This window comes from Sus scrofa, chromosome 7 (assembly GCF_000003025.6).
Source record: "Sus scrofa isolate TJ Tabasco breed Duroc chromosome 7, Sscrofa11.1, whole genome shotgun sequence".
NCBI lineage: Eukaryota > Metazoa > Chordata > Mammalia > Artiodactyla > Suidae > Sus > Sus scrofa.
In genome coordinates, this window is record NC_010449.5 from 62335711 (window position 1) to 62355411 (window position 19701).

Sequence of the window (19701 nt, forward strand, 5' to 3'; positions counted from 1 at the left end):
GTCAAATTGGAGCTACAGCTGCCAGCCTACACCACAGCCACAGCAACTGGGGATCCAAGCCACATCTGGCACAGCTCACGGCAATGGTGGATCCCTTAACCCACTATGTGAGGCCAGGGATTGAACCCGCATCCTCATGGATACTTAGTCAGGCTCAGTATCGCTAAGCTACAATGGGAACTTCCAGAACCCATGGTATTATTGGTAATTACATTTTCCTTAACTTTCATTGGTTTTGAATATTTAATTGGACCAAGATTTGTCTTGCACTAGATAAAAAATGAACTCAAATGATTTTTTTTTTATTTTAATTTTAATTTTTTTAGGGCTGCACCCAAGGCATGTGGAAGTTCCTGGGCTAGGGGTCAAATTGGAGCTGCAACTGCCAGCCTATGCCACAGTCACAGCAACATCAGATCCAAGTCCCATCTACAACCTACATCACAGCTCACAGCAACGCCAGATCCTTAACCCACTGAGCAAGGCCAGGGATCGAACCCACATCCTCATGTATACTAGTCAGATTCTTAACCCGCTGCACCCCAACGGGAACTCCCTCAAATGGTTTTAAAGCATTAACTTGCAAGCAATACTCTGGCATTAACTAAGAAACCTTAACAGTGACATCTCCTGGAGCCTGGGTGTTACACAGACTCTTTAGAGCAATATCCAAAGACCCAAACACAGTAAATAAAGATTCACAATTATAAGCTTCCATTGAGTCTTCAGCATTTTTATTTCTAGTCAGCTATTCCATGATCACAGGTTTCCTCTCTACCAACAGGGTATTTATTTAGAGACAGGCAGATTTTGCAGTTGCCAGGTTAATTTGTCCACCACAGAAATTCAAAACTGCTTCCATCTCACTCATCCTCTGTCTTGATGGATATCATTTTATGCTATATAGACCTAGCACCAGGAATTCCTTGCTAAAAGATGAGTAAAATCTTCCAAAATCAGCTGACAACTCTTCTTCCAAAGATCACCTAGAAATTAAGATTTCAGATATTCAAATGAGAGGTCACATACAATCTGGTAAATCTTCCCTTGTACTGGATAGATGTCCAGTAGTTTAATAAGCATCCAGAATAAAATCATCCCCCTAGAAGAAAGCAAAATATAAGCCTCTAAGTGGGAAGAGAAGAAAATCACTAAACAACACTGTTTTGCTCTCAAGCAAAAGCACAGATACACTTTCAGGAAAGAATCTGTCAAATTAAACTAGCAAAGAAATACTCATTATGGTAAACTGGTTTCCCCAACAATGCTCAGAACTTTTTAAGAGGAAACCAGGAAAATAGTTAGAAACAGTCAGGTTGGTGGATGCTAGAATTTGACGGGAGGGTAGAGATTACACAGCAAACTGAATTCCTAAAATAAAGCAAGGTAGGTTAATTTAGTATAATAGCACCTGCACAGCCCCTAGAATTACTATGTATATTACAACCCAGTACAACAACTATGTTCATACTGAAGACCCAAGATGAGAATATTCTGTTCACTAAGGGAGATAAACATGCAAATTAGTTTCAGGGCTAAATTAAGCTTAATATAAATGAATTATAAGGATAAACAATTATTTCTAAAACATGGTCTGAGCTTTGGAGAGCCTTGAGACCTTTCAAGGGTCTTTTCAAGCCCTTTCCACACTAAAAATATAAACAGGTCATGTGCCTTTTCCACTATGTTAAAATTTGCACTGTTGGTATAAAAGCATGTGAGTAAAACTGATGGCACTTTAGCATGAATTAAGGCAGCAGCACCTTAAAAATGCAACAAAAATGTTGAAGAGGCAACAAAAAATGTTGATTTTATTAAATCTTAACATTTAAGTGAATATCTTTTTAATAGTCAATGTAACTAAATGAGAAGTACACATAAAGTGTTTCTGTGGCCAAAGTGAAGTAGAATGCTAGTTTTGAGGAAAACCATGTGTGCTATTGTTTGAGTTGTGAACTAAACTAGTCATCATTTTTACTTGAGAGGACAAATATTAAACTATAGTTATTCAGACTGGGTATGTGGCAAATATTTTCTTGAAAATGAGTGAAGCAAATCCGTCATTACAAATAAAACAATTGAAAGTATTTTTGCCAATAAAAAAAGTAAGCTTTTAGCGAAAATTAGACGTTTGGAAAATTTGTGTCCCTCACCATGAGCTTGCCAGGTTCCAATGCTAAAATATTTTTCTGATAATATTAAAATTGAGAATTTTGATATTATGTATATATAGTGAAATGTGTCAACATTTGAAGATCTACATAACTTGATGAACAGTATTTTCTAAATGACCAATGCAAAATGTTATAAAATCATGGATGGGTAAAAGATCCATTCAAAATACAAAATAAGGCAATAGATTTTCATGTAATAAAGTATAAAAAAGTCACTGACATTGTCTCAGATTTCAATTGCAGCAAACTCTTTAGCTATACAAATTATCATTTAATACATTTTCTTTTTAACTAAGTTTAATTTTTCCCTCTTTCTTTTTTTGGTACTGTCCAATGACCACAATTTTTTATTAAATTTTTTATTTTGAGATAATTATAGATTCATATGCTGTTTTAATAAATAATAGAGAGAGACCTCACCTATCCTTTATCCAGTTTACCTCAAAGGTAACATCTTCGGAGTTTCCACTGTGGCACAGCGGAAAAGAATCTGCCTAGGAACCATGAGGTTGCAGGTTCGATGCCTGGCCTCACTCAGTGGGTTAAGGATCTGGCATTGCCATGAGCTGTGGTATAGGTCACAGATGTGGCTCGGATCCCACGTTGCTATAGCTGTGATGTAGGCTGGCGGCTGTAGTTCCAATTGACCCCTAGCATGGGAACCTCCATATGCTGAAGGTGCAGCCCCAAAAAGCAAAAAAAAAAAAAAAAGATAACATCTTGCAAAACTCTAATATCACAAACAAACAAAATGTTGATGCTGATAAAGGTAAGATACAGAACATTTCCATCTCCACAACTAATCCCTTATGTTGTCCTTTATAGACACACTCCACTCATTCTCACACACACCCCATCCTAAAACCCTGGAAACCATTCCTCTAATTCTGTGATTTCATGGATGTTATATAATAAAATCCTTCAACATTTTTTTGGAATTGGTTTTTTCCAGCATAATACTCTGAAGACTTATAGCCATATGAATCCATTCTGCAACATTTAATAGTAGCTGCATGTTTATTTTCGTTTTTTAAGTGCCAGACTATCTTTCATAGGTCTGATAAAGGAGTTTTTTAAATTAAGCATTCAATTTCCTTAACATTATAGAGCTACTTAAGTTATGCATTTTGTACAGAGTGCATTGTGATAGTTTGCATTTTTGGAGGAACTGTTTCATTTTGGTCTAAGATATCAAATTCATGTGTCTAGAGTTGTTTATAATACTCCCTTATTATTCTTTTGATGTCCAGGATCTGCAGTGCTATCACCTGTCTCATTTCTAATACTGATAATTTATGTCTTTTCTGTTTTTTCCTTGTCAGTCTTGCTAGAAATCAATTTTTTTCTAAGGACTACCTCTTTGCTCCATTGATTTTTCTCTATTTTTTATGTTTTCAACTTCATTGATTTCTGCTCCTTATTCCTTCCTACTCTTTGCTTTGGGTTTATTTTGTTCTTTTTCTAGGTTCTTGAGGTGGGAGCTTAAGTTACCGATTTGATACTTTCTCTTTTCTATTGTAAGCATTTAATTTAGTGCTATAAATTTCCCTCCTAGCACTGCATCATCTGTGTCCTACAAATTTGGTATGTTATATTTTCATTTTAATTCAGTCCAATTTATTTTCAATGTATTTTTATAAATCTCTTGAGACTCCCTCTTTAACACATGTATTATTTATACCTGTATTGTTTAGATTCCAACAGTTTGAAGATTTTTCTGTTATCTTTGTTATTGATCTCTAGTTTTATTTCACTCTGAATTTGTTCTATCTTGGTCTATGTTATGCAGTAACTTGAAAAGAATGTGTATTCTGCTCTTATTGAGTGTAGTTTATATACATTTCAAGTAGATCTTGTTGGTTGATGCAGTTAATTGACTTTTCCATATCCCTGCTGATTTTCTAAGTGTTCTACCAACTATTTTAAAAAGGAGTGTTGAAGTCTCCAACTATAATTGTTGTACTCCCTTTTCCTCCTTTCAGTTCTACCAGTTTTTGCTTCAACATATTTTACAGTTCTGTTGTGTTGTGCACATGCTTTGTAACACTTCTATGTCTTAACCTACAAAATGGAAGAAAATATTTGCAAATGATGCAACTGACAAGGGATTAATCTGCAAAATATACAAATGGCTCATACAACTCAACAACAAAAAAACAAATGACCCAATTGAAAAATGAGCAGAAGACCTAAATAGAAATTTCTCCAAAGAAGACAGATAGTCAACATGCACATGAAAAGGTGCTCAACAACACTAATTATTAGAGAAATACAAATCAGAATTACAAATGAAGTGCTACCTCACACCAGTCAGAATGGATATCATTAAAAAAAAAATCTACACATAACAAATGCTGGAGAAGGTGCAGAGACAAAGGAACCCTCCTACACTGTTGGTGGGAATGTAAGTTGGTGCAGCCACTATGGAAAACAGCATGGAGGTTCCTCAAAAAAAAACTAAATATAGAACAACCATAAAATACAGCAATCCAGGAGTTCCCATCATGGCTCAGCAGGAATGAATCTGACTAGCATCCATGAGGATGCAGGTTCAATCCCTGGCATTGCTCAATGGGTTAACAATCCAGCGTTGCCATGAGCTATGGTGTAGGTCACAGATGGAGCAAGGATCTGATGTTCTTGTGGCTGTGGTGTAGGCCAGTGGCTACAGCTCCGATTCGACCCCTAGCCTGGGAACCTCCATATGCTGCAGGGGCAGCCCTAAAAGCAAAAAAAAAAAAAAAAGATCCAGCAATCCCACTCATGGGTATTTATCTGAAGAAAACTATTTCAAAAAGTCACATGCACACATATGTTCACTGCAGCACTATTCACAATAGCCAAGAAATGGAAACAATCTATATGTCCATTGACAGATGAATGGATAAAAAAAAGATGTGGTACATATACACAACAGAATATTACTCAGACACAAAAATACTGAAGTAATTCCATTTGCAGCAAAATGGATGGGCCTAGAGATTTTCACACTATGTGAAGTAAGTCAGAAAAAGACAAATATCACATGATATCACACATGCATAACCTAAAATATGACAACAAACAAACTTATCTATGAAACAGAAAGAGAATCACAGACATAGAGAATAGACTTGTGATTGCCAAGGGGGTGGGACGTGATGAAGGGATGAAGTGGGAGTTTGGGGTTAGCAGATGCAAACTATTATACATAGAATGGATAAACAACAAGGTCCTACTATATTACACAGGGAACTATATTCATTATCCTATGATAAACCATAATGGAAAATAATCTTTTTTTTTTTTTTTTTTTTGCTTCCTAGGGCTATCCCCACAGCACATGGAGGTTCCCGGGCTAGGGGTTGAACCAGAGCTGTAGCCACTGGCCTACATCACAGCCACAGCAACGTCAGATCCTTGCTGCATCTGTGACCTACACTGTAGCTAATGGCAATGCTGGATCCTTAACACTGAGAGAGCCAGGGATCAAACTTCCATCCTCATGGATGCCAGTCAGATTCGCTTCTGCTGTGCCAGGGCGGGAACTCTGAAAAAGAATATATTTTTTTTAATGTATACATGTGTGTGTAATTGAATCACTTTATCATACAGCAAAATTAACACAACATTATAAACTAACTATACTTCAATTTAAAAAAAAAACTTAAAAAGACTACTATGTCTTCCTGGTAGTTTGACATTTTTATCATAATATAACACCCCTCTCTGTCTCTGATAACCTTTGCTGGGAAGTCTACTTTATCTGATATTAATACAGACACTCCTGCTTTTCTTTGATAAATGTTTACATACTGTATCTTTTTTTTCACTTTTTACTTTCAACTTCCCTAAATCATTATATTTGAAGACAGTTTCTTGTAGACCCACTTGTGGTTGGGTCATGTCTTTTAATCTACTCTGCAAGCTCTGTCATTTAATTAGTGTCTTTATACCATTCACATTTGATTTAGAGGTTTCAGATGCCATTTCATTTTTTGTTTTCTGTTTGTTCTCTCTGGTTTCTTTTATTTCTTTGTGTTCTGTGTCCTGCTTTCCTGTTACATGGAATTCTACTTTTATTTATCTCTGGTGTTTTTGAGTGTATCTCTTCATATAGCTTTTCTACTTTTGCTCTAGGTATTACATCATAAACATAACTTATCAAAGTCTACTGATGTCTCCATTTTACCAGTTCAAGTGATGGGTAGAAACCTTACCTCCCTTTATGTCTCTTTACTCGTCTCCACTTATATATAATACAATTGTCTTAAACACTTCCTCTATATACATTTAACAGTATAGTAATTTTTCCTTCAACTGACAGATATAACTTAGAAAACTCAAAAGAAAAGTCTATTGCATTTACCCATATTTTTTGCTCTACACGGTTGTTGTTCCTTCTAGATACTCCAAGTTTTCTTCTTTTATCATTTTCTTCTTGTGTAGAGAACATCCTCTAGCTTTTCTTTTAGGGTAAGTCTTAGGTTCCTTTCAGCTGAAAATGTCTTGATTCCCCTTCATTTCCAAAGTATATCTTCTCTGGATATAGGGCTCAGAGCTTACAGTTCTTGTCTTTCATTCAGCATTGGAAAAACATTCTGCCACTTCTGGCCTCCACAGTTTCTGAAGGGAAATCTACTGCCATTCAAATTGTTTTTCTCCTGGAGACAATATATATTTTTTCTCTCTTGCTCCTTTCAAGATTTTTTTCTTTGTTATCAGTTTTCAGAAATTTGACTATTAAGTGACTTGGTACAGATTTCTTTGGATTTTTCCTGCTTGGGGTTTGCTCAGCTTCCTGAATATGCAGGTTTAAATCTTTTGTCAGGAGTTCCCTTCACGGCTCAGCGGTAACAAACCCGACTAGTATTCATGAGGACGCCAGTTCAATCCCTAGCCTCACTCAGTGGGTTAAGGATCTGGCATTGCCGTGAGCTGTGGTGTAGGCTACAGATGCAGCTCAGACCCGGAGGTTGCTGTAGCTGTGTGGCATAGGCCAGCAGCTATATATCTGATTGAACCCCTAGCCTGGGAATTTCCATATGCCATGGGTGTGGCCCTAAAAAAGACCCCCCCCAAAAAAAAAAATCCTTTCACCAAATTTGGAATGTTTCCAGCCCTTATTTCTTCCTATATATTTTCAGTCACTTCTCTTCTTTTTCTTCTCCTTCTAGGACTGTAATAACACAAATGTTAGATCTTTCATTATACCTCCACAAGTCCAAGTCTCTGTTAATTTTTTTTCGGTTTATTTCTCTTTGTTGCTCTACTGGATAAATTCTATTGTTTTATCGTCAAGTTCACTGATTCTTTCCTATCTCCTCCATTCTGCTGTTGAGCCTGTCTCTCGAGCTTTTTATATTTCAATTACTATATTTTTTCATTTCTAGAATATCTTCAACTTCTTTCCTATGACTTTCTATTTCCTTTCTGAATCTTTCTATATTTTTAATTTGCTTCAAGTGTGTTCATAAATATCACTGAAGCATTTTTATGATGGCCACTTTAAAATCATTGTCAGATAATTCTAATACCTCTATGATCTAAGTGACAGCATCTATTGATTATCTTATTATATTTAGTTGGAGATTTTCCTCATTCTTGGTATGATTAGTGATTTTCAATCAAAAATATGGATATTTGGGGTAATGTGTTATGAGACTCTGGATCTTATTTAAACCTCCTGTTTTCTGGGCCTCTTCGGATACCACCACAGTGGGGAGGGAGGGAGCTCATTACTATAAGGTGGGGACACACGTCCAGATGCCCCATGTGGTCTCAACTGACACCACAGGTGGGAAACCTCATCACCAGTCTGTTAGGATGAAGTCCCAGCCCCACATAGCCTTCTTCAACACCACTCTGGCAGCGGTGTTATGGTGCCTTCTTATACTCTGGCAGGAATAAAAGTCTAGTTTTCCTACTAGGCCTTTGCTGGTGAAGTGAAGGAAGGACTAGGGCCACAATTTTTCCTGTGGTGTTTGGCTAGGGTTGAGCAGTTATTGTCTAAAAATTTTGCCTTGCTAGGCTGCCAGTTCTTGGGTCACAAAGTTCCTAGTTATTGCCTCAGTCTCTCCAACTTTCAGATCTGTCCTATGTTTGTTAACACCCAGGTTTTTACTTGTTCTAAGAAGGAAGAATAGGAAAAAGTGCTCCTACTGCATCTTCCCCAGAAATGGAAGTCTCACAACTGACTTTCATGAAACTACCGCTTGTAAAGTTTTGGCATGTTATCAAAGAAAAATATCCATAATTATGTTAAAGGGCTATTAAAATAATCTTTCCTTTTCCAACTACACATCTGCATGAGGACAGACTTGGCCTCACACATTTCAAACAAACATCCTACCACAAAACTGAATACAGAAGTGGACATAATAATCCATCTGTCACCTATTAAGCCAGACAATAAAGAGATTTGAAAAAAAAAAAAAATGGAGTTCCCGTTGTGGTGCAGTGGTTAACAAATCCAACTAGGAACCATGAGGTTGAGGGTTTGATCCCTGGCCTTGCTCAGTGGGTTAAGGATCCGGCATTGCCGTGAGCTGTGGTATAGGTCGAAGATGCGGCTCAGATCCCACGTTGCTGTGGCTGTGGTGTAGGCCGGTGGCTACAGCTCTGATTAAACCCCTAGCCTGGGAACCTCCATATGCCGAGGGAGCGGCCCAAGAAAAGGTAAAAAAAGACCAAAAAAAAAAAAATATATATATATATACAATCCTAGTTTTCACATTAATTTTTTGTTTAAAAATATAATTTTCATAAAAATGCATTGTGTGTTAACATATATGGATTTATTATTTTAATAAATAAAAAATAAACATTTTAGCATTTTCTCAGCTTTAAGTTCTACAATTGTAAATGTCAATAGATATAACCTACATAAATAATTATTGAAGTTCTCTATAATTTTTAAGACTGTAAAAAGGGTCTTGAGGGAGTTTCCATCATGGCTCAGTGGTTAAAGAACCCGACTAAAATCCATGAGGTCACAGGTTCAATCCCTGGCCTGGCTCAGTGTCCGAGATCTGGCATTGCCGTGAGCTAGGATCCCAAGTTGCTCTGGTTGTGATGTAGGCTGGCAGCTAAAGCTCCTATTCAACCCCTAGCCTGGGAACCTCCATATGCCACAGGTGTGGCCCTAAAAAAGACAAAAATAAACAAATAAATTAATAGGGTCTTGAAATGAAAAAGGTTGAGAAACTGTGAGGTAGAGAAAACTAATATTAAAGGAAGTTCTTACTTCCTCTCCTGATAGAAGCAGATGTGGTTTGTGAGCATTCTGTCCAATTCCTGGTGCCAAGCCAGCTGGTATCCCTGGTGTTGTTGGAAGGACACCAACGTGTTCTTGATTGTCACCCACTGAAGGAATTCCTTGCAGTATTCTACAGTGTAATAAAAAATACAGATAAAACTTTTAAGTCATTGATAAAGCAAAAGATGTTTGTTCTCATTTTATATCTCAGCCAAAATAAACGCACTGACTTTTTTGCTGTTTTTTTTTTTTCTTCTGGACATGCACACATCATGTGGAAATTCCCAGGCCAGGGACTGAATCTGCGCCACAGCAGCGACCCAATCCACTGGAGTGACAAGTTGGATCCTTAAACCATGGAGCCAAGAGTGAACTCCCCACATTGATGTTTAATATGTACTAAGCAGATATTGGGCATAAGTCTGATAATCCAAAATAGGAAATAATTTTTAAAAATAATTTGTTGGAGTTCCCATCATGGCACAGTGGTTAACATATCCGACTAGAAACCATGAGGTTGCGGGTTCGATTCCTGGCCTTGCTCAGTGGGTTAAGAATCCAGCGTTGCTGTGAGCTGTGGTGTAGGTTGCAGACGTGGCTCGGATCCCGAGTTGCTATGGCCCTGGTGCAGGCTGGTGGCTACGGCTCTGATTAGACCCCTAGCCTGGGAATCTCCATATGCTTCTGGCCCTAGAAAGGGCCAAAAAAATTAAAAAAAAAAATAATAAAAAAATAATTTGTTTACTTCTGAATGTATTTTAGTAATAACCTCTATGATGCTTTCTTTTTGGCATTTCTTGGGCCGCTCCCAGCCACTGGCCTACACCAGAGCCACAGCAACGCAGGATCCGAGCTGCAACCTACACTACAGCTCATGGCAACACTGGATCCTTAACCCACTGAGCAAGGCCAGGATCGAACCCGCAACCTCATGGTTCCTAGTCAGATTCGTCAACCACTGCGCTACAACAGGAACTCCTATGATGCTTTTTAAAGTAATATTAGAATAATAAATTCCCCCTAGGAAAACCTGATTATAAGAGAGGGTGTCTACTTTCTGATTCCTAATCTTCTCCCCACTCCAAGCTCACAGGAAATGGTTTCATTCCTTAGGCTGAGGCAAAACTGCCTTCTCACATTAAGGTTTCTCTATTTAGAGTGTCCATCATGGCTCAGCAGGTTACCAGCCCAACAAGTATCCATGAGGATGTGGGTTCAATCCGTGGCCTTGCTCAGTGGGTTACGGATCTGATATTACTCCAAGCTGCAGTGCAGGTCACAGACAGGGCTTGGATTCTGCATTGCTGTGGCTGTGGCTGTGGCACAGCCCGGCAACTGCAGCTCTGATTCACCCCTAGTCTAGGAACTTCCATATGCCACAGGTGTGGCCTCAAAAAGTTAAAAAAAAAAAAAAAAAGCGTTTCTTCTTGATTCATAGCTTGCCAGGATGAACAGAAAACTATTAAGAGCATCACGTTTTCACTTCTAGGTTACAAACTACACATGCATACAATTATATATAGGAGGTTTAAACCTTATCAACAAAAGCTTTAATTAAACCAAAGAGATGAGGTAAATCAAAATTTAAAGGCAGGAGTACCCGTTGTGGCTCAGCGGGTTAAGAACCACACATAGAGTCCGTGAGGATGAGGGTTCAATCCCTGGCCTCGCTTAGTGGATTAAGGATCCAGCCTTGCCACAAGCTGTGGTATAGGTTGATGATATGGCTCAGATCTAGTGTTGCTATGGCTGTGGCATAAGCCAGCAGCTTCAGCTCCAATTTGACCCCTAATCCAGGAACTTCCATAAGGCTCAGGCGTGGCCATAAAAAAAAAAAAAAATTGAAGGCAAGGAGTTCCCTGGTGGCTTAGCAGGTTAAAGATCTAGCTGGTTCAATCCCTGGCCTGGGAATTTCCACATGCTGCTGGTGTGGCCAAGAAAAAAATTGATGTGAAGATGTCTCATTAATGACTAACTTACAGACTGCTTGAAAATACATTATTTTTTGTACTGCAGTACTCACTGTAAAAGAAGTATAAAGTGAGTATAAAGTAGACTACACAGACTATAGCCATTGTTCAATTTCAAATGGAAGTATTTAGAGTCAGTATTCCCTCTAACTTTTTAGTATACCATTATATGAATAGACTCTTTATGAGCCACCAAACTGAAGACAAAGCTCATATATACCAAACTGACTTAACAATACCCACCCAAGCTAGGTTGGAGAAGATAGGGCTTTGCCAAAGTAGGTAGCTGGACAAAAGCCTCCTATCTCATGCAGTCAAACATTTGAATTCAATGCAATTAAAGTTCAAGTCTCAGCACAGTGAATATAGTAGACTATCCTTCAACACCCAATCCATCATCCTTTTAACACACTTTCCTGAACTGCTGGGGATGGAGAGGTGAAGACTCTCTTGCAGCCAGTGTCCCAGGTGTGATTTAGGATCTACTAACAGATACACCCACATACAACTTGGAAGGAAGAAGGTTCTAATGTTCCTGCGGGCAAGTAGTCATGGCAATGTTGAGTTCTTCTGTGGCAGGGCTGCAGTTACCTCTTTCGTGGGTAGTTTTGTTTTTTTGGGGGGGTTTTTTTTGGCCAGTCAGCATTTCACACAGACATAGTGTGGTTCCAGGATCAAAAGCTGTGACAGTATAAGCCACATGAACTCTGAATCTCAGCTAAGGTGGTATGTTGCCAATGTTGACCTTTGGATTTCCCACCTTCCTGACTGCGCCAGAAGGAGCAGCAGCCTCAGCAACCAGTTAAACATGCTATGTGAATCATCTCTGAAAAGCCCACCCTGCCTAGAGCCCATTCGTCCAAACTTTCCATTGATTTGATTTGATTTTTTATTTTATTTTAGTTAATAAGTTACTTAGTTATTTTTTAGGGCTGCACCCACAGCATATGGAAGTTCCCAGGCTAGGGGTCCAATCGGAGCTGTAGCTGCTGGCCTACGCCACAGCCACAGCAACACAGGCTTCTAGTCGCATCTGCGACCTACACCACAGCTCACGGCAACTCCAGATGCTTAACCCACTGAGCAAGGCCAGGGATCAAAATCTCATCCTCATGGATACTAGTCAGACTCATTACTGCTAAGCCACAATGGGAACTCCCTCCATTGATTTTAAAAGCATCATATTCTCATTACTAAATCCATTTATGCTTAAAATAGCTAAAAAATATTTCTGTTTTCTGCAAATGAATCCTGACTGATATATGCAAGAAAAACAAAAGAACAGGGTATTCTGTTGTCTAGAATAGTGAGCCAAGAAAGTACGTACATCAAGATCAGTAAAGTATGTCTAAGACCAGGGAGGAGAGGGGTAACTTAAAAAGTGACCTTGAGGCACTGCTATATTTTTTTCTGGCCCTAAGTCAAAAACAAAGTCAAAATTATTCACATCTTATCTTTTCACATTCCAAATGTACACCAAAGAAATGGAAATTCTGGCTGGTTTGAGGGAAAGTCAATGAAGTGAAGAGACATTTTAGAGTGCATAGCGCTGGCAGACATGAATTTGGGACCTTAGCGGAAAGGCTAGCCAATGTTACCAATTGTTCCTATACCACAAAGATGAATTACTTACTGTAAAACTTTTGTCAAGATTTCCCCTGCTTCCTTTTTTTATTTATGTCCAGAGAAAAGAACAAATCTTTCCTAGAGTTCTCCCCTTTGGAGTCCACCACCATCTCAGTGGTTCAGATGAAAATCTCTTCATCTCCAACCTCTACCTCACTGCCAACAGTAATCACTAGTCCTGGTCCTGCTCTGTCCAGGGTGTCTCTCCCTTCCACTGCATTTTCTCTCAACTGAGTCCTATGGTAACATCTTTTCTGTTCCCCACCTCCAGACTTTCCCTCTTCTGTTCCATGCAGTATACCTCTGCCAGAGTTGTTTTCAGTTACCCCCTTTCAAATACGTTAATAACTATACATGCAGTATAAAACCCAAGCTCCTGAGCTTTGCAGGCAGGAGTCCCTCCAGAGTCTGGGCACCACCTACTTTACCAGTTCTACTTCTCTCCCCAACACCTGGCCCAACCTATATGCACTGTTAAAAAAAAAAAAAAAAAAAAGGTGCTCTAGGTGCTGAGATACTATAGGGGCAATATGGGAGACAGGCAAACCCAACTACAATGCAGTGTGGCTATAAAAACATTGAAAATAAGATTTTCAGATCTCTACTCTTCCAGGAGACCTTTACAAATGTCCTTCTGCCCAGAAATGTCATCTTTGCCTCCCTAGTTTCCCTGGTGCATTTAATCTGCAACCTTATTACAGAATATACTATATTTTATTCACTATTTTTTCCACAGTAGATTACAGGCTGGTTGGGGAGGAGGGAGGAGTGATTCTTAGTCATTTTCTGTCTCCTTGACTGTGAATATTGTGGATACTGAATAAGTATTGTTAAATACTGACCTTGAAGAATCCCACAGCCAAAGCCAGCCCACAACCTGTTCTGAGAAACTGAAAACCATGGGTGGCAGGATGTACTTGCACTGGTTCTCAAAGTGTTTGCCTAACCAGCACCCTTAACATCAATAGGAACTTGCTAGAAATGAAAATTCTTGAGCCCCATCACACACACACTGAAGCAGAAGCTCTGAGGATGGCACCCAGCTGTCTGCGTTTTAACCAGCCCTACAGTTGATTCTGATGCACGATGAAGATGCTCTTTTCTTAAAAGAGCCTGATTGTTAGAATGTCCTGGGATGCTTGCCAAATCTATAGCTTCCCATATACCTCCTCTGGAGATTCTAGTTATTTGATTTCGGATAGAGCCCAAAGAACTGATAAACACTCCAGGTGGTCCTTTTCTTCAGGGGAAGCACTAAAGGACACCACTATAGTGAGAAGAGCTAGCTTCAGAATGAGATTAAAAACCCAGATTTAAGCCCCAGTTTGGCCACTTTGATATGTTGTGTTGGATAACTCACTTTTTTAAAGTCTCAGTTTCCTCATCTATGAAAAGCAACAGTGATTGGGCCCTTCGGGTCTAATACTTAGAAATGATATACATGGGAGTTCCTGTTGTGGCTCAGTGGTAACGAACCCAACTAGTATCCATGAGGATGCGGGTTCAATCCCTGACATTACTCAGTGGGTTGGGGATCCAGTGGTGCCATGAGCTATGGTGTGGGTCACAGATGCAGCTTAGATCCCTCGTTGCTGTGGCTGTGGTATAGGTTAGCAGCTATACCTCTGATTCAACCCCTAACCTGGGAACTTCCACATGCTGTGGGTGTGGCCCACACATATATATTCATATATATATGCACACACACATATATATATAGATACATATATATATTTGCACAAAGTAAAAAAAAATAGTAAGTGGTTGATGTTACAATCACTTTTGTTATTATCATTGAGTGGACTGAATGAGGAAGACAAGCACCTCTGTCAAAGTGAGTTAAACCTCCTCTCCAGTCATCACTGGTCTCCCTTGGGGCCAGAGACATAGAATGCTTTTCTTATTATAGGTTGTGTCAAAGAAGTTTAGAGAACATCTGCTCTAGGCAGTGAACATACTTAAAAATCTCCTCACAGGCCTTGTGTGAGCTACATAAAATTGACTGTGAGCTCCACTCTGTGAAGCGTGGAGAAGGGTTCTCCCTCCAGCAACCCTCTCCCCTTTACAGCATGACTATAACTGAGAAGTTCCCCCATCACATCTTAGTTATCCCTTTCTTAAAAATTTATTGTGCTCTTTGTGGTAGAAAACATGGGGGAGACTTCATAGGATAAAGCTCATGGTCATTTTTATGCAACTCAAAGACGATGTGTTCCCGGACACTTTAAGAATGTCCATGCACAAAAACAATAACTGAAATAAAAAACTCACTAGAAGCAGCCAACAGCAGAATACAGGAGGCAGAAGAACAAATAAGCGAGGTAAAGGACAGATTAGTGGAAATTACAGATGCGGAACAGAAAAGAGAAAAAAGACTGAAAAGAAATGAAGAGAGTCTCAGAGAACTCTGGGATAATGTGAAACGCACCAACATCCATATTACAGGGGTGCCAGAAGGAGAAGAGAGAGAGAAGGGGACAGAAAAAATATTCCAAGAGATAACAGCCAAAAACTTCCCTAACATGGGAAAGGACCCATTCACTCAAATCCAGGAAGCAAAACGAGTACCATATAAAGTAAACCCAAGGAGGAACACCCCGAGACCCATATTAATCAAACTGACCAAAATTAAAGACAAAGAGAAAATCCTGAAAGCAGCTAGGGAAAAGAAACAAGTAACATACAAGGGAACTCCAATAAGATTATCCAAAGATTTTTCAGCAGAAACTCTGCAGGCCAGAAGGGAGTGGCATGATATACTCAACGGGATGAAAGGAAAAAACCTCCAACCAAGATTACTCTACCCAGCAAGGCTCTCCTTCAGATTTGAAGGGGAAATCAAAAGCTTCACAGATAAGCAAAAGCTAAGAGAATTCAGCAACACTAAACCAGCCTTACAACAAATACTAAAGGAACGTCTCTAGGCAGAAAAGAAAAGACAGCAACAGGAAACAAAAATTCCACAAATGACAAGGCTCACCAGTAAAGGCATATATACAGTAAAGATATTCATGCACAATTACACCACCAGAATCAGAAATCATGAGAAGAGGTGGGTACAAATACAGGACACTGGAGATGAACTTGCAATTAAGAGAACAACTTAAAACAATCTCATATACATATAGACTCATATCAAAACTGCAGAATAACTGCAAACCAAAAATCTACAACTGATACACAAACAAAGAATCTCTGGAGAAGAAATATATCTCACAGTAAGTAAGTGCATAATCCACTATGAAGGGGGTCATTTGACATCATTCTTGGAATGCTGAAGTCTTCTTAGATCTGATTCTGATTTCCTCTCCATCACAGAATTTATGATAATTATAATTAAATAATGCAACTGTACAATTAAATAATACAGTTCTACAACTGTATTATTAATAACCATTTCTCTCCATGGTACAATGTAAGGTCTATAATGTCTTGTTTATCACGTCACCTAGAATGGTGTAATGTCTATATTGAAGAATCAATAAGATGTAACAAATTGTGAGGACATATTTATATAGTTACACTGTATTTTAACCAATTTATGCATTTTATACTTATTTTCAGAGGATATATTATTTTTGTTAATCTTAACAGTTATTCTTTTTATTACGCTATATAAAATATTTAATGGTATATAAGGCTTTCTTCTTTGTAAATTTTAGTTGTGTAATATAACAATTGTAATATAATGCTAATTGTTAAAAATTGAAATGTAATAGATACTACTAAATAATAAGGATGAAAGCCATACAAAATGGGATAAAGTATAGAATAAATTTCCTTTTTGTCTCAGCATATTTTCCATTCCACTTCTCCAGAGGGAGTCATTTAATCTGTTTCTTAAGATCCATGATATAATAATCTGTGTGAATGTAACTGTGTTTAAATGTATGTATTTTATTCTGTAAAAAAAAAATAAAAATAAAATTTTGGGGAAAAAAAAAAAAAAGACTACATCTGCAGCATTTGGAAGTTCCTGGGCTAGAGGTTGAATTGGAACTGCAGCTTTGGGCCTAGGCCACAGCCACCGCAACAACGGATCTGAGCCACAGCTTTCAGCAACACCAGATCCTTAACCCACTGAGCTAGGCCAGGGACCGAACGTACATCCTCACAGACACTATGTTAGGTTCTTAATCTGCTGAGCCACAAGGGGAACTCTGGTAAACTCATTTTAAATGTTGAAAGATACTGACAAACTGCCCTTCAGACCAAGCTGTACTAACTTGCTTTCCCACCAGCAAAGTATGAGAATGGCCTTTTCTCAAAATCCCGAACAACACTGGGTGTCATCAATCTAAGGAATTTTTTTCAATCTGACAGTGAAAACAAAAATGTATTGCATCTTACAGCTGCTTTTCTTATTGTACTTCTATGTTATTTGTAATATGCCTTATCTGAATTTCATGTTTATATACTTTTTTTTTGGCTGGATTATACTTCTTTTGTTTAAAAAAAAAAAAAAGAATGTCCATGCACGAAAGCTTTGTCAAAGTATTACATGCAATAAGCAATGATGTCTATCTCAGACATTCCTTTAAGTGCTTGTAGCAAACAATGAAATTGACTTCTTGGGTCATAATCCACAATTTAGACAACAGTAACTTAATTAAAAGAATGTTGTTTGAAAAGCAAACTCCTAGGTCTAGAAAATAATTTAGGAATTCGTCTTCTTGAAGATGCTAATCTACAAATAATTTTCTTTATAAACTCTTTAAAATCTACAGCAGAAGTAATGAATACTTTCAAAAGTTTTAAAAATTCAGAGAATATAGTCTCAAAAAAAATACATCTGGAAAAGATTAAAAGTGCAACTACATAGAATTTTTTTCTCACAAAACATGATTAGGGAGGGGGGAGTTTTATTTATAATCACTGCTACATGCAAACAGTGACATCTGGTGGAATGATACTGCTTTGCTTTAAAAAAAAATTCTAGCCTTCACCTATCAGCAGTGATGAAATCAAATTTCCAAATAATTTCTTTCTTTTTTTTTTTTGGTGTTTCCATACAAAAGCAAAAATACACTAACCTAATATCAAATATTGATCATGCATACTAAAATAAATTTGTCAGCCCAATCTGTATTTTTTTAAATATGCTTAAGCCTTACTTAGGTATTGCGGATATTTTATTGAAATTTGAACATAATAAAAATCTAATTGAGGTTACTGCTGGTTCTAATTTGAACCCTGCCACCAAATGTGATTTGGGGTGCAAAATCTTGCCTCTGTTTTCTCACCCATAATATGAGCTGGTTAGGCTAGGAGAAGGGTAAGATCTTTTACAGCTCTGATATACATGCTTCCGCCACACATATCACCAGCTAGACCTCAAACCAGGATGAAGTCTTAAACTCTTTGTTATAATATCTTGGGTCATTGTCTGGATTATGTAGTAAAGAACAGGGCCAAATAAGGAGTGGAGGTGTGGCCAGAGCCAGGTTTAGACCTGACCATTAACAAATGGCAGATGATGCAGGTGGGGGAAAGTGAGGCCCAGATGCCCACCCTGGAAGGAAATGTAGAAAAGATGAAACACAACATTCCAAATGCAGAGCTACAGACCACAGGTGGTAGCGCACTGCAAGTAGCATCAGTAAGGTCTAGCAGGGGGCAACAGTGATGGGGAACACAGACATAAAGCAATATTCAGTGAAGGCTTTTCCTAAGCAAATAACATCAAGGAAGTCTCCCTCAGTTAGCAAGGACCAAGCCCTGGCCTAAGACTCCAAAACAGGATTAAGAGAGAACAAGGAATTCAAGCTAGAACCCCCACCCTAATGAGCAGAAACCCTGCTTCCAAAACTATGTCACAAAACACCAAATACAAAACATCAAAGGTGAGTAAAATATGATTCTTCCTATCTTATATCAGGATTGGACCTGAAAACACAAGGAGAATGGGTATTCAAAGTAAAACATATGGAGAAGAAAGTAAGAGGGATTTTTTACAAGTTCACAGAACAGTGGGATATAATGGAAATCACAGAATCAGAGACCTTGGTCTGAATCCCAGTTTAGTCATTTAATCTTTCAACTGCATTTTCTTTATTTGGGAAATAGGATGATTTTATCTATGGCATAGAGTTGTTAATAGTGAATTATGCAATAAATGCACCTCAAAACATTTTCTATTGGATAATTTTCTGGTTTTCTATTCAAATATTGCCACCCTATTTGGGGTGGGGAGGGTTCAGATAAAATCTTTCTAAATGGAAGGACATCTTTTTTTTTTTTTTTTTTTTTTTGGTCTTTTTGCCTTTTCTAGGGCCGCTCCTGTGACATTTGGAGGTTCCCAGGCTAGGGGTCTAATCGGAGCTGTAGCTGCTGGCCTACGCCAGAGCCACAGCAATGCCAGATCCGAGCCACGTCTGCAACCTAAACCACAGCTCACAGCAACGCTGGATCCTTAACCCACTGAACAAGGCCAGGGATCGAACCCGAAACCTCATGGTTCCTAGTCGGATTCATTAACTACTGAGGCACAACAGGAACTCCTGGAAGGACATCTTATGTGGTTGATTGTAAGCCACAATAAGTAGTAAAGACAAGTCAAAATAATTACTCATGTGCTGATCTTCAGTATTAAAATAAAAATTCTCAAAGGAATATAAGCTGTCAAAACATCTTTAATACCATTTCTGTAAAATCTATGTATATGCAATATATGTGCATGCACAGAAGAATAAAC

The 19701-nt window shown here is 38.3% G+C and overlaps 1 protein-coding gene across 1 annotated transcript in view; it reads right to left on the reverse strand.

Annotated features, from left to right (window-relative positions):
- The window catches only part of TTC6 (tetratricopeptide repeat domain 6), a 215976-nt gene that overhangs the window by 107183 nt on the left and 89092 nt on the right, over window positions 1–19701 (reverse strand). Inside the window, exon 6 of the mRNA XM_021099129.1 lies at window positions 9400–9541. Within this exon, the coding sequence (XP_020954788.1) occupies window positions 9400–9541 (142 nt within the window). The remainder of the gene's footprint in view (window positions 1–9399; window positions 9542–19701) is intronic.